At 41.9% G+C, this 15,949-nt stretch overlaps 2 protein-coding genes across 2 annotated transcripts; both read right to left on the reverse strand.

Annotated features, from left to right (window-relative positions):
• Nucleotides 1-73: 73 nt before the first annotated feature.
• LOC135334679 (protein eyes shut homolog) lies at nucleotides 74-14,760 on the reverse strand. The gene is made up of 13 exons (XM_064529955.1): nucleotides 14,538-14,760; nucleotides 14,051-14,206; nucleotides 5,830-12,738; nucleotides 5,068-5,691; nucleotides 3,968-4,717; nucleotides 3,073-3,852; nucleotides 2,525-2,988; nucleotides 2,061-2,238; nucleotides 1,111-1,975; nucleotides 973-1,057; nucleotides 793-848; nucleotides 473-675; nucleotides 74-314 (listed from the first exon to the last, which is right to left on the reverse strand). Exons 1-13 carry the CDS (start codon nucleotides 14,758-14,760, stop codon nucleotides 178-180), a joined length of 11,430 nt encoding a protein of 3,809 aa, XP_064386025.1. The 3' UTR covers nucleotides 74-177.
• LOC135334689 (leptin receptor gene-related protein-like) lies at nucleotides 14,739-15,948 on the reverse strand. Its single transcript, XM_064529966.1, has 4 exons — nucleotides 15,823-15,948; nucleotides 15,631-15,752; nucleotides 15,214-15,386; nucleotides 14,739-14,975 (listed from the first exon to the last, which is right to left on the reverse strand). The coding sequence occupies exons 1-4, from the start codon at nucleotides 15,846-15,848 to the stop codon at nucleotides 14,853-14,855; spliced, it is 444 nt and encodes a 147-aa protein (XP_064386036.1). The 5' UTR covers nucleotides 15,849-15,948; the 3' UTR covers nucleotides 14,739-14,852.
• Nucleotide 15,949: the final 1 nt, after the last annotated feature.

The following is a 15,949-nucleotide window of genomic DNA, read 5'->3' on the forward strand; positions in this document are numbered from 1 at the left end:
GAGAGAGAGAGAGTAGAGAGCTAGAGAGAGGGAGAATATGTGTGTCGTTATAAGCCTTATAATAAGGGTAGGGTAGAGTGAAAAGATAATCATTATGACTGACTAGATCCATACAGAAATGAAGGCGAAATAAATTATATACGTAGATGCCGTTACTTTGCATATAGTTAATTATGACTAGCTATTGCAAGGAGTGACTAGTTGTCCTTGTAATGTAGCGTCTAATTGTACTGGTAGTAGATTTGATAGTGTCCCAATGGAGAATGCTGAGAGACAGCCCTCAAAATTTCCACTTCTTTCAAGGCCTCTGTTTCCTGTGAAGAGAAAAAATTTGATCAAGCGCTAAGATTGTTTCTAGTGAAATGCTTCAGGAAAATTCAAAAGGCTAGCTTCAACAAGTGTTCAATTGTGAGATTATAGCTACATGATTGGACTGTAAATTGATTGCGTTTTGAATTTGTAAGTCACGTACCTAGGTAAATGACGAATCTGTCATCAGTGTAGAGATTTAGTAGCGAGAAGCGAGAGTTGTCATCTCCAGTGGTGTCTGCCTGCCCACTCACTAAGAGACGTCCCTGGTTATTACTGCGATCCATGTACACAGTATACGTACTGCCAGACTGGAGACGTTCAGTAGAGCGAACACTGATAGGAGTCCCTCTTCCCAACTCAAACCTGCAGTCATGACAATAATTATGAATAGCACTACTGTTTAATAGCAGTGTTCTGCACGTTGCCGGCAAAGGTAATATTTCACATGCATGAATTACTCTAGTCAGGACTGAATCTTACCGATAGTAAAGGTATTGATCTTGAAGCTCTAGCAGAATATAGTCACCTGGTATGTCCTGCAAATGAACGTATATTATAGAACGTTTGTAAGCTATTAATGGAAGTCCTGAACGGTGGTTATTGTCAATCATTACAACTACTGTGTATATAAACGTAAGCCTAAGGCATTCCGATACTTACTCGTGCTCCCATAAAGAAGATGAGACCATCACCAGAGGTAGATGACATAGTAATGTTGAGTTGTACCGCAGTTGTCACAAGAAACCTACAAAAACAATTATGGTTATAGTGAGAGCGATAATGCGCACTGGAACTTACGATTGAACAACACCAGCAGAAAGACTGTCAATTCCATACTCCAAGTATCCAGTAGCAGATACAAACGCATTATCAAACGATTGCCTTTCTGTGCAGTAGACTCCACCATATGGTAGCGAACAGGCACAAGTTGGCACTAAACTCCCATTGGAAGCACTTTGAATTGAGCAGACACCATTGTTCTGACAAGGATCACTTGATAGACAAACCCTAGTCTCACAGAACCTTCCTGAATATTCTGAGGGGCACTCACACGCAAAGCTATCAGCTATATTCATACACACACCACCATTCTGGCATTGAGAGGTCTCGCAAGGTGTTAGTCCTGGACATTCACCAACATCAGCACCAGCAATTGCATCCAGCAGCAGATCAGTAGGTGTGTTATCCTCTCGTGTACTGAGCTGTCTAACACAACCATTCAACGCTGTGCGAATATTTAGCTCAGATGGTAGACCAGTAAAGTATGGAGTTCCACCAATGAACAGACTTGTGTCAAGCTGCAGGCCAGAGAATGTGTTTTGAGAAGTTCCTTCAACAGGAGCATCACTGTCAACTGTTAGTACTCCTCTTCTCCCTTCACGCAATACTCGTACACTGTGCCATTGTTCTAGTGAGATGGAAGTACTGCTAACAATGGTGGTTGGTCCTTGTCCGAAATCAAACCAGAGTTCAACAAAGCCATTCCTAAGCACTAGAGCTATGTAGTCAATACCAGACGCCTGACCATTGTACAGGAGCAAGCCATCTGGAGAGTACGGTCTGATTTCAATATAAATGCTTGTCACAGCAAAAGCATTGATGATGGTAGGATACGAAAGGTAACTAGTTTGTCCGTTGAGATTTGGAACCATAACGTCATTTGCTGTAGGAATAATTATTTTGACATGTTTAATGGATCCTGCACATAGTCTAATTATAATTATGGTACACATTTTGAGTTTTCTTACCGGTGTCACAGATGTCTCCGGTAAATTCCAATGGGCACACACACCTAAAGGTCAACACCTGATTCAAACATGTTCCACTATTGGTACATGGGTTGACAGAGCACATATCGGTAGTACATTCTGTAACTGCTCTACCGGCAATGGCAAAGTCCAACAGGTTCAATCGCTGATTGTCAACCTAAACATAAGAAATGAAGATACATGGTACATGAGAATGCATGGTAGTTTCTTAGCAACCAAAGTTTGGGTGAGGAAATATTTTGAGACAAGAAGGGTAATGGTATTTTTGAGGTGAGCTAATTAATCTTGGCAGGCACCCTGTTACTAAATTAGATACGGCCCTAAAGTGCACTTGATATACTGTGTGCATGCATACAGTGTATAGTATTATGTTATGAAACTGCAAACAGCGGAGTATATACAGCATGTTGAGATGCATTAAATGTTGGCTTGTGTCCCCATACCTTCAATGACTCAACACATCCTTGATAACCTATCTCAGTACCCACATGAGGAGACAACACACTGGTATCCAGTACCCCACCGAGACGGATATTACCAAAGACAGGAAGCTGCTGCAAAGAACCCGGAGACGATCCAGTAATAACATCTCCATTATCAACTCTTAGTGATCCTGAGATTCCATCTCGTCTTGCATAGACAGTGTGCCAGCTATTGAGGGCTAGAACTGGACTAGTTATTAGGGCTACTCCCGAGCCAAGATCGTAACGAAACTGGACACGACTGTTAATAAGAGTTAAAGAGAGGAAGTCTCGTTGTTGTGTGTGGTCTCCAAAGTATAATAGAAGTCCATGAGGTGAGGAGGGGTTAAAAGTGATCTGAATAGATGTCAGGCTGGCGTCAACAAAGGTGACAGGGTACTCAATATACGATGACACATTGAACGAAGGGATTGCTATTGACAGGTCTGCAATGGAAACGAAAGAAATGTATCAAAAAGATGCTATGGCACTAAAAATAAATGTCTACTATTAACTGTAATGTAGCTCACCTTGATCACATAAGTTTCCTCCTCTACCCAGTGGACATATACAGGCAAAACTGAGTCCATCATTGCTAGATTGACAAGTGGACCCATCCGCACACAAGGTAGTCCCAGTTTCACAAGGATCTGACATTGAACCACATAGGAGGCCAGTGAACCCAACCGGACAATTACATACAAAGCTTGGACCAAATGGCACACACTCCCCACCATTCGAGCATGGATTGCCAGCACATGTGCTCACATTTGATTCTGTTACTCCGAATCCAAAGTCTGCATCGATAATTAGGTCTAACATTCTGCCATTAATCTCAAAGTGGCTGACACTTCCATAAAAACCTTCTGATGTGCCAGTGAGTGAAGAGATTTGGACATGACTTGAGTAGCCACCTACAAACAAATTACTGCGTACATCAAGCACTGTGAATGGAGAATTAGCTATTAGAATACTGGCATCCTGCCCATCGACTGAAAGAGTGGCATTCACTCCTGTAAGAGTAATCATAACGAAGTACCAAGCATTTAGATCAAGCGTAACACTGCTTTTAAGAGCATTGGTTCTGGATGCAATTGCATATGAGAGCTGTAAGTAACTATCAATCATTGAGAGCGATAAATAATCTCCAAAATCTAAATCTGAACGACTTGTGAACAAAACGAGCCCGTTCTCAGATGTGGGATAGAGACGTAGACGAATGGTTAACTGAGGGAACAGCTCTTCTGGTGTGAGAGACGGATAAGCAATATACGAGTTTCCACTGAACTCCGGGACAGTGATTTGAACATCTGCAAAGTATTGATTAAATTACAGCACAATCAAGCATTACAGCACACAATGAAATAGCTATAATTATGCATGCTCATTGAAGAATACGAAATATACTGATGTGTAAAACCCTACCTTGGTCACAAGTCCTGCCTCCTGTTTCAAGTGGGCACAGACAACTAAACGTGACACCTTCCTGGCTACACAGTCCTCCATTGCAAGGATTAGGGATGCATAGCGGAATAAGAGTCTCACAGAACTCTCCTGTGTATCCAGACTGACATGAGCACATGAATCCTGGTGAAACTGTCATGTTGACACACGTGGCTCCATTCTGACACATGACATACGAGCACACTGGCTCTGAGCACTGAGAGATGGTGACTCCAGAGAGAGCGTTATTCACGATGTCCACACGCATTCTTTGTATTTGGAAATCACGAATGCATCCACTAAAACCGACTGTCTGTAGCGAAGCTTCTTGGACAGACTGCGAGAAAAAAGGCACCCCTCCAACATGTAGAGGCGTAAGAGCATCAAACGAAATATCCTGTGCTACCAACATGTCAACAGTGTCATCAACCATCAAGTATACATCACTTCCAACTCTAGACACACTCACTGTGTGCCAAACATCATTATCCACTCTGATACTACTTGTTAAAACAATCATTTGCGAATTGAGTGAAAGACGAAGTGAAGGAAATCCATTGGCAATAACGAGAGATAAGTAGTCTGATGTTGAACCAATTGCGTATAGGAGGAGACCTTCAGACTGGTTGGTGAGAATCGTCACGTCAACAGAAAGATCAAGATTAAAGCCGTCAGGAATAGAATGGCGCAGGTATGATTGGCCATTGAATGATGGTACCAGGACATTTACTTCTGCAAATCAAAATGTAAATTTTACCATTAACACAATTTATGAAAGTCAAGCTAATGTGGAGTGTGTTAGGGCCAGGCCAAGACTAATTAACTATGGTAAACCATAGACTTGCATGACCCACCCACGCTACCATACACATAAGGTATGTATTGCTCTATTATCTATGGGTAAACTGACCCTTTGAAAGAGAAGGAGAAAGGTTGGCTAAGAAGGGTACAAACTTAACAGTAGAATGTTTTACACATTGAGATTCTACATAAACCATGTACCGGTTATAATCATGCGCGGTGTATAGTAGCGTGGGTGGGTCATGTAAGTCTACAGTAACTATTTATATAAAATGGCTTACCTTGATTGCAATCAGCTCCAATGTATTGGAGGTTACATTCACACTTGTAACCTTGCATAGCAGTAGGTTCCTCCATACACACCCCATTGTCCGAACAAGCTGTACTAGTACAAGCACCCATCATGCATTCTGCAATACCCACTCCATTCACGAAATTATTTTGGAATGGCTGACTGTTAATCAAGAGACGATCTATACAACCAACGAGACCAGGGATCAATTGAATTTCCAATGGGACGGATGAGTCTCCAAAACCGCCCACATACAAAACAGAGCTATCATTGAACCGGCTAGGTATGGGCATAGAGTAGCTGACTCGGTTGTCAATAGATAAAGAAAGAGAATCCGCTGCAACTATGTTGATGGAATGCCACTGAGCATCAGCTACGTAGTACAGAGGTGCAGTGACAGTTATTGTACCACTGGTTCCAACTCTATAGTCCAGTGCTAGATTTCCAGACTCGGTTACTCTGAGGGTGATGTAGGAGTCATTCTCGCCAGGAACAAAGACAACTAGAGCATCGTGTGTAGTCGTGCGTAATGACAGGGAAATGGAAAGAATTGCCACATTGGGAAAGTTGGTGGAGAAGAATGACTGTCCAGAAAATGCTGGTACAACAATATCTGTATGGAATAAATACATGATCAAATTGTGCACTCAATAGATATACAGCTTACGCAGTATATGAATAACACTAGATCTAACCCCAAAAGGGGTGGGCCCAAAACATGTAAACAAGTTTCCCTGTACACAAACATTACCTTGATCGCAATTCTGTCCTTGAAATCCTACTGGGCAGTTGCAAGTATAACCAAACTCAGAGGAGGCGTCAACATTACAAACACCATTGTTCAAACAAGGCACAAAAAAGCAAGGCGTAATGATTGTTTCACAGTTTATGCCAGTGAATCCATCAGCACATGTGCACTGGAACGTAGAATTAACTGTTTCCCTTGTTAAACTGCTGCTAGGTGAAGGCAATATAATTGTACAGGTGGCTCCATTCAAACAAGGGCTGTATGCCATGCAAGCATCGATAACTTCACAATCGGTACTAGTATAAGGTGAAGAACAATTGCATCTATAGCTCTCATCGAACTCTCCAAAAATACATACACCATTGTTAAGGCAAGGTTCCTCAACACAGGGGTCAAACACTGCACAACGATCTCCAGTAAAAGGACCGATGCAGGAACACTCAAAAGAAGGGAATCCATCAGTTACAAGCGGTGTACATACGCCATTGTTTTCACATGGCATTTCAGAAGCACACACATCAATTTCCATTTCACAAAAGTTTCCAGTGTATAGTGGACTGCAGCTGCAACTGAAGTTGTTCAGACGATCAATACAAGTAGCATTATTCATGCATGGAGCTCCAATACAGTCATCAATCATCTGATCACAGAACAATCCCATGTATCCCATCTCACATTGGCACGTGAAATTAGCCACTCCATCCACACACTGGCCATTGTTACAGTTGATTTCAACACAGTCGTCAATATTCACTCCACAGAACTCTCCGGTGAATCCAGCTTGACAGTTGCAGACAAATGAGTTAATTAGATCTTGGCAGATTCCATCGTTTAGACAAGTGATGTTAGTACACTCATTGATATCAATCTCACAGTAATCACCAGTGAAGCCTGAATTACAGGAACAAAGGAACGAGGCTACTTCATCAATACAAATGCCATTGTTACAGTCAACACCCACACAATCATCTATGTCGGTTTCACAAAATGTCCCGATGTAGCCATTTGAGCAGGTACATTCGAACGCATTCACTTGATCAAAGCACGTGCCTCCATTGAGACAAGCAATACCTTCGCATTCGTCAATATTGATTTCACAGAAACGACCTTCAAAACCATCGACACAAGAACACGTGAAGTTGTTCAGACGATCGTTACAAGTAGCATTATTCATGCATGGGGCTCCAATACAGTCATCGATCATCTGATCACAGAACAATCCCATGTATCCCATCTCACATTGGCATGTGAAATTAGCCACTCCATCCACACACTGGCCATTATTACAGTTGATTCCAACACAGTCGTCGATATTCACTCCACAGAACTCTCCGGTGAATCCAATTGAACAGTTGCATAGGAATGAGTTAATTTGATCTTGGCATACTCCATCGTTTAGACAAGTGATGTTAGCACACTCGTTGATATCAATGTCACAGAAATCACCAGTGAAGCCAGGGCTACAGGAACAAATGAAAGAGGCCACTTCATCAATGCAAGTGCCATTGTTACAGTCAACACCCACACAATCATCTATGTCGGTTTCACAAAATGTCCCAGTGTAACCATTTGAGCAGGCACATTCGAACGCATTCACTTGATCAAAGCACGTGCCCCCATTGAGACAATCAATACCTTCGCATTCGTCAATATTGATTTCACAGAAACGACCTTCAAAACCATCGACACAAGAACACGTGAAGTTGTTCAGACGATCGTTACAAGTAGCATTATTCATGCATGGGGCTCCAATACAGTCATCGATCATCTGATCACAGAACAATCCCATGTATCCCATCTCACATTGGCATGTGAAATTAGCCACTTCATCTACACACTGGCCATTATTACAGTTGATTCCAACACAGTCGTCGATATTCACTCCACAGAACTCTCCGGTGAATCCAATTGAACAGTTGCATAGGAATGAGTTAATTTGATCTTGGCATACTCCATCGTTTAGACAAGTGATGTTAGCACACTCGTTGATATCGATGTCACAGAAATCACCAGTGAAGCCAGGGCTACAGGAACAAATGAAAGAGGCAACTTCATCAATGCAAGTGCCATTGTTACAGTCAACACCCACACAATCATCTATGTTGGTTTCACAAAATCTCCCGGTGTAGCCATTTGAGCAGGCACATTCGAACGCATTCACTTGGTCAAAGCACGTGCCCCCATTGAGACAAGCAATACCTTCGCATTCGTCAATATTGATTTCACAGAAACGACCTTCAAAACCATCGACACAAGAACACGTGAAGTTGTTCAGACGATCGTTACAAGTAGCATTATTCATGCATGGAGCTCCAATACAGTCATCGATCATCTGATCACAGAACAATCCCATGTATCCCATCTCACATTGGCACGTGAAATTAGCCACTCCATCCACACACTGGCCATTATTACAGTTGATTCCAACACAGTCGTCAATATTCACTCCACAGAACTCTCCGGTGAATCCAATTGAACAGTTGCATAGGAATGAGTTAATTTGATCTTGGCAGACTCCATCGTTTAGACAAGTGATGTTAGCACACTCGTTGATATCAATGTCACAGAAATCACCAGTGAAGCCAGGGCTACAGGAACAAATGAAAGAGGCCACTTCATCAATGCAAGTGCCATTGTTACAGTCAACACCCACACAATCATCTATGTCGGTTTCACAAAATGTCCCAGTGTAACCATTTGAGCAGGCACATTCGAACGCATTCACTTGATCAAAGCACGTGCCCCCATTGAGACAATCAATACCTTCGCATTCGTCAATATTGATTTCACAGAAACGACCTTCAAAACCATCGACACAAGAACACGTGAAGTTGTTCAGACGATCGTTACAAGTAGCATTATTCATGCATGGGGCTCCAATACAGTCATCGATCATCTGATCACAGAACAATCCCATGTATCCCATCTCACATTGGCATGTGAAATTAGCCACTTCATCTACACACTGGCCATTATTACAGTTGATTCCAACACAGTCGTCGATATTCACTCCACAGAACTCTCCGGTGAATCCAATTGAACAGTTGCATAGGAATGAGTTAATTTGATCTTGGCATACTCCATCGTTTAGACAAGTGATGTTAGCACACTCGTTAATATCAATGTCACAGAAATCACCAGTGAAGCCAGGGCTACAGAAACAAATGAAAGAGGCCACTTCATCAATGCAAGTGCCATTGTTACAGTCAACACCCACACAATCATCTATGTTGGTTTCACAAAATGTCCCAGTGTAGCCATTTGAGCAGGCACATTCGAACGCATTCACTTGGTCAAAGCACGTGCCCCCATTGAGACAATCAATACCTTCGCATTCGTCAGTATTGATTTCACAGAAACGACCTTCAAAACCATCGACACAAGAACACGTGAAGTTGTTCAGACGATCGTTACAAGTAGCATTATTCATGCATGGGGCTCCAATACAGTCATCGATCATCTGATCACAGAACAATCCCATGTATCCCATCTCACATTGGCACGTGAAATTAGCCACTTCATCTACACACTGGCCATTATTACAGTTGATTTCAACACAGTCGTCGATATTCACTCCACAGAACTCTCCGGTGAATCCAATTGGACAGTTGCAGACGAATGAGTTAATTAGATCTTGGCATACTCCATCGTTGAGACAAGTGATATTAGCGCACTCGTTGATATCAATGTCACAGAAATCACCAGTGAAGCCAGGACTACACACACAAAAGAATGAGGCCACTTCATCAATGCAAGTACCATTGTTACAGTCAACTCCCACACAGTCATCTATGTCGATTTGACATGCTTCTCCACTGAATCCTTCAGAGCAAATGCACATGTAGTCAGCCACCAAGTCACGACAGGTGCCTCCATTGAAGCAAGGACTATCTAAGCACTCATTTGTACCAAACTCACACACTTGACCTGTGAAACCTGGGGCACACTCGCACCTGAAATCGTTGCCAATGTCGATGCAGTTGCCTCCATTGAGGCAAATATCAAAACTACAATCATCAAATTCATTGATTTCACAAAGATCACCAGCAAAACCAGGAGCACAGTTACAAATGAATGTCGCAATACCATCGTCACATGTTGCCCCATTTTGGCATTGATTAGGCTCACAGTCATTAATGTTCACAGCGCAATTGTCTCCAGTAAAACCAGCTGCACACTGACACTCAAACGTTTCAGATCCAGATGGACCATTTATACAACTAGCATCATTTAAGCATGGTGAAGAAAAGCATGGGTTTAGATTAACATCACAAAGACGACCGGTGAAATCATTGCCGCAATTGCAAGTGAAGTTGAGAAAAGCATCCACACATAGACCACCATTCATACATGGATTCTCAAGGCATTCATTTGTTGGTAGATCACAAAGGACTCCAGTGAAGCCCGGAGAGCACTCACATCTGAAATCTGGTCCAAAGTCTACACAAGTGGCACCATTGAAGCAAAGAGAAGGATTACAGTCATCAAAGCTATTGAATTCACAGTTAATCCCAGTGAAACCGTCAGAACACGAGCAAGAGAAACTACCAATGGAGTTATTACATGAGCCTCCATTTTGACAAGGGTTGCTATTGCATTCATTTATGTCACCCTCACACATGATCCCCTCAAACCCAGGCAAGCATTCACACTCCACCATACCGATAGTCAAATTCTGAGTGCAAGTGGCATCATTCACGCAAGGTTGGGGGTCGCACAAATTGACATCAATCCCACAGTTCTTGCCATCATATCCTACTTCGCAATCACATCGATAGTCAGCAACTAGATCTACACAAGTTCCATTATTCATGCAAGGTGAAGGTAAGCAATCATTGACGTTTATTTGGCACTCTGTGCCGCTAAATCCATTAGGGCACATGCATTCATAGCCATCGATCAAATCAATACATATTCCATCGTTTAGGCAGGGTAGTGAAGAGCATTCATCGATGTTGGTACTGCAATTTGTTCCTGTGAAACCACGCACACATTCACATCTATAATCACGTGGCATACTGATGCACGTGCCATTGTTAAAGCAGGGTTCTCTCTGACAGAAGTCAATCTCCAATTCACATAAGAATCCAGTATAGCCGAATTCGCACTCACACATAAAACCTCCGTCTGTCTCCACACATGTGGCATTGTTGAAGCAAGGATCACTGTCGCAAGCTCCTACTTCAACTTCACATAGCTGACCAGTAAAAGGTTCGAAACAAGTACAGCTGGCTCCATCGATACTATTGGTACACATACCATTATTCAAACAAGGGGAAGCATCACAGAAATCGATTTCAATGTCACAAAGTTCTCCAGTAAAAGCAAATGGGCACATACAGTTAAAATTGTTTGTTCCGTCAATGCAAACTGCAAGCCCGAAGCATGGTGCATCCTGACAATCATCGATATTGATCCCACATTGCACACCTGTGAAACCTGTAGCACACATACAATCAAAGCTTCCAATATTGTCGACACAAGTACCGTTGTTAGCACACGGCTCACCAATACAGTCGGGAATATTGATATCACAAATTTCCCCAGTTAGACCGAGATCACAAATGCATGTAAAAGAGTCAACACCATCAACACATATTCCTTGATTACTGCACGGATTTGGCTCACAATCATTGATGTTTGTTTCACAATTCATACCAGAAAACCCAGCTTTACACTCACAACTGTATGCCGCTACTAAGTCAGTACAAGTAGCGTTATTCTGGCAGGGAGATGGGACACAATCATCGATATTCATCTCACAGTCTCTCCCAGAGAAGCCTTCTCGACAGTTGCAAGAGTAAGAGTTCAATTCATCAACGCAGGTCGCTCCATTCAAGCACATATTTGGTTCACATTCGTTTATCTCTACATCACACGTGATTCCAGTTATTCCAGGTGGACACACACACTCATAGCTACTACTACCACTGTTGATACAAGTAGCATTGTTCTGACAGGGCTGCAAATCACAGGGTTGTAACTCAACGGTGCAGTTTCCACCAGTGAAACGATCATGACAAACACATTCATAGTCAGTGTTAGATAAAAGCAAGCACGTACCGTTATTAGCACAGGGCTCAAGGAAACAAGGATGAGAAGTGCTGGGTATGGAACAAAATTGGCCCATAAAAGTAGTTGTACACTCACATATGAATTCAGCAATGCCATCAATACACACCCCATCATTTTCACAATCAACAGAGGCACAATCATCAATGTTTCGTTGGCAGATGTCACCGGTAAAACCATTTCGACAAAAACACCGCCTCTGCCCATTACTCTGCTCAACACATAAAGCATTGTTCTCACATGGATTAAGAGCACACAGATCGATATCAGTCTCACATCTATCCCCGGAGTAGCCTGGGAGACACTCACAAGCAAAACTGTTTATCATGTCTACACAAGTACCATTATTGAAGCAAGGGAAGCCCATGCATTCATCAATCTCAATCTCACACTGAGACCCAGTAAAACCAGCAGGGCAGTCACAACTGAGCAAACGTGTACTATTAGCCGTGATTACTCTGCATATTCCATTGTTTAAGCAGCTATCTTCTTCAGGTGTGCATTCGGTTTGAAATTCACAAAGTATTCCTGCAAATCCTTGAACACATTCGCATCTGAAGCTATTGAGCTCATCCACACAGCTACCATTGTTTTGGCAAACCACTGATGAGCAATCGTTGATATTAATGTCACAATTTTCACCAGTATGACCTTCCAAGCATGAGCAAGTATAACCATTCACAAGATCATTACAAGTTCCATTAACACATGGTTGACCAGCACAATCATCAATGTTTGTCTGACACTGACGTCCAGTGTACCCAGCAGGGCAATCGCACATGAATGTGAATACACCGTGAGTGCAGTTACCATTTATGCAAGGACCTTCAAAGCATGCATCTGTGTGGGAACATATTATAGATGGTATAAACTAGGAACACAAAACTCAATCCTGCTACATATACATTACAGCTTCTTAGGTGGTTTCCATTGCAATGGTATCACGAAAATAATGAGGAACGTGATTCAAACACACAACCTTCTGATCTGGAGTCACATGGGCTACATTAATTGTGCCACAGAGTCAGCTACAACATGACATGGTTAGAGCAGCACAGTTACAATGTACTGCATAGCGCCAAATTTTCGAAGACCGGATTTTATTTTCGAGGATAGCCCCTTACACTATACCGGAAGTATACATGATTTTAAATTCCAAGTCGCATAATTTTGAGGTTCAGGTTAATCCACGAAAACTGCAAACATTATATATATGTGCCTTGAAAATTTGTGCTAGATAAAAATTATGGTAAATTCCTTCTACTTGTTTGAAACTATTTAGTATGAATTTTTTATTAGTGCAACATTTCAAATGCCACCCAAAACAGGAATGAATATATACACAGAAACTATAACCACATTCATGGACATGACCACCCAATGTGCATGCATTGCCATGGCTGTCATTAATTAAAGTGATATAGAAGCAAACTAGGCAATTAAGAAAGTGATTTGCAATTCAATAAACTAAGGCGAAATATTTATGATTGGAGCGTCACCAGTATACTATATCAGTGGCGGATCCAGTGCAGGGCACAAGGGGCATGTGCCCCCCCCTTTCTGACCAGCTCGAATAAAACTAGCTCACGAAGTGGGTGTGGCTTAGAGCAGCCAGGAGCAGCAATCATGCAGAATAGCAGACAATCTCTAGTTGTAGACTTTTGAAGCTGAAGAGCAAGATGATTTCATCCATTTCTGCTATCTCCTGCTACTATGTATGTGTCATACTGCCATCAATCAATCCATGATCAGAAAAGCTACACTGATTGGGCTTTAAAAAAACTGTTGACCTTTTTTTTAGTAAACATTTTCTTCAAACTGCCCCCCTTTTCAAAATTCCTGGATCCACCCCTATATATTATATAGGCCACCAGTTGGTTGCAAGAATAAAGTCTTCTACCCCCCCCCCCCCCAATTAAATTCTGCACTCTGTGTAGTCAGAATCAAAAATTTTAACTATAAGTGTGCATGGTCTATGTAGATCATACTGAGTGACTCTACGACCAGTGACCATGAACAGGTCACCCATATATATAGTAACTTAAAGCACAATTAACTTGCAGATCTATGCTATAATTATGAGTTGTAACTTTAGCTACTGGTACTCATTATGCTACTCAAAAGCTTCTAGTGATCACCGAAGCTTGCTCACCTGAACATGTGTCGGCGATATCAATACAGCAGTCACCCCTAGAGTAGCATTGGTGGTCACATGAACATCCCGAAGCTAATTGACAGCCGTTAAAAAAACAGCAACCAGTGAACCCAGCATCTCCACAAGAGAGGTCGTCAGCTGCTTGAACTTGACCTGTGGAAGGACCAACATAATTTGGAATATCTGCACGACTGTTGCCATGTTGCAAGAAGTAATACATCTACTTTACAAGCTAAGGCTATTGCAGCAAGGTGAACGAGCTCCTTGGTGAGGAATACTGAGGAATACTATGACACCACCAGTATGCAGTCAATCACTGCTGTGCTGTACCCATACAAGTAGGTGAGGAGATGGCTTAGTGGATAGGTATATAGACACTCCTTGGCCCTCTAATTACCGCAGATGCCTCAATCTTAGGGCAAATGTTTGAGACCCTCCCCCTTTTAGTTTATGTATGCAAAAAACAGCAATATTATTTTCTTACCTCTCACAACTATTGCAGCTGCAAATAAGCAAAACAGTACCAGTGCTAAATATCTCAAAGGCGCTTTTCTTCTCTCCATTATACAGCACCCTAAGTCACACATAGAATTGGTTAAATCTTGCAGAGAACTAAGACTAGCTACTCCCACTTTCCCAGCTACGCCCACTTTCTCTGGCATCAACCTATGAATCGAGTCTAAAATCGTTTTCCTAATAATTATCATACCAACACGTCTAAGTACTTATAGACTAGTATATCAATGATGAGATAAAAGTTGTCGAAACAGAACAGAACAGACACATGCAAGAGAACTGATTAAAAGTTTCCACTTGACCAGTCCCACTCATCTTCATGGCCAAAGAACACGAAGTATGAGTAAACAGTTCCGAAGGCAAAGATGTTGGCACCTGCTATCATTGCTCCAGCTGCCGGTTGTATCTGAAAAGGAAAACATTCGATATAGCAATTATACTGATAACATGAATAGTGGGGCAAAACTGTGACAGGGTTAATGTGCTATAAGTACAGTAGGAATTATTATCATTGAATGAAGTCGCACCGTGATCATGTTAATGGCAATGAAGGTAGAAAACTTTCTGATTCCAGTACAATATTATACTGGCTAGTAATTGGTGACGAAAAAGGAACTCTAAAAAACCTCCCTAAGAAAACCTACCACACTCTGCCTTGCTAGTACCAGTGGTAGGCCAAAGCCTGATACCACTATACATGCTGACAGGAAATAACTAATGTCCAACAGAATGGAGAGACTCTCAGAGGAGAAAGCATCTCGACTCTTACAACACCGAGCGAGTCCCAGTGGGATTGGAGACATCATATATAGCAGTACTGTGAGGGGCAATGACATAGTAATCATGTGACATGACAGCATGCCAAAAAGTAAATACCCATAAACATAAAACCATACACCTTCATTAAAAGTACGGAACATTCACACTCACTCACACTCTATTGCATGCTGTAGATATGGAGGTCGTACAAAATGGACTCGTATATACTTTTGAACACAAGCTCATTGGTGATTGAGCATGTGATGGTCACTCAAAATTGTCAACCGCACTAACAAACTTACTCATGAATACTCCCCACCAATTGTAGCCGAGAAGGCCTGGTTTTTCTCCAGGGAAAGTTACCGCACAGCCAACAAATAATAACAACACACCAATGGCTGCTGTAAATGCCATGGTAATCAATCTGTAACAGAAAAAGTATGACAGCTTGAAGACTCTATCTTCTAAGGACTCAAACAAGCAACAGAACCTACGTGGCAAGAGTTTTGTTACACTCCATCTCGTTGATCCACACCAGAATAAGTAGAAGTAACAATATCTTGAGAACAACAAAACACCAGAATTGATGACTCAGCAAGATGTCACACACAACATGACCTT

Source organism: Halichondria panicea, chromosome 4, assembly GCF_963675165.1.
Source record: "Halichondria panicea chromosome 4, odHalPani1.1, whole genome shotgun sequence".
NCBI classification, from domain to species: domain Eukaryota; kingdom Metazoa; phylum Porifera; class Demospongiae; order Suberitida; family Halichondriidae; genus Halichondria; species Halichondria panicea.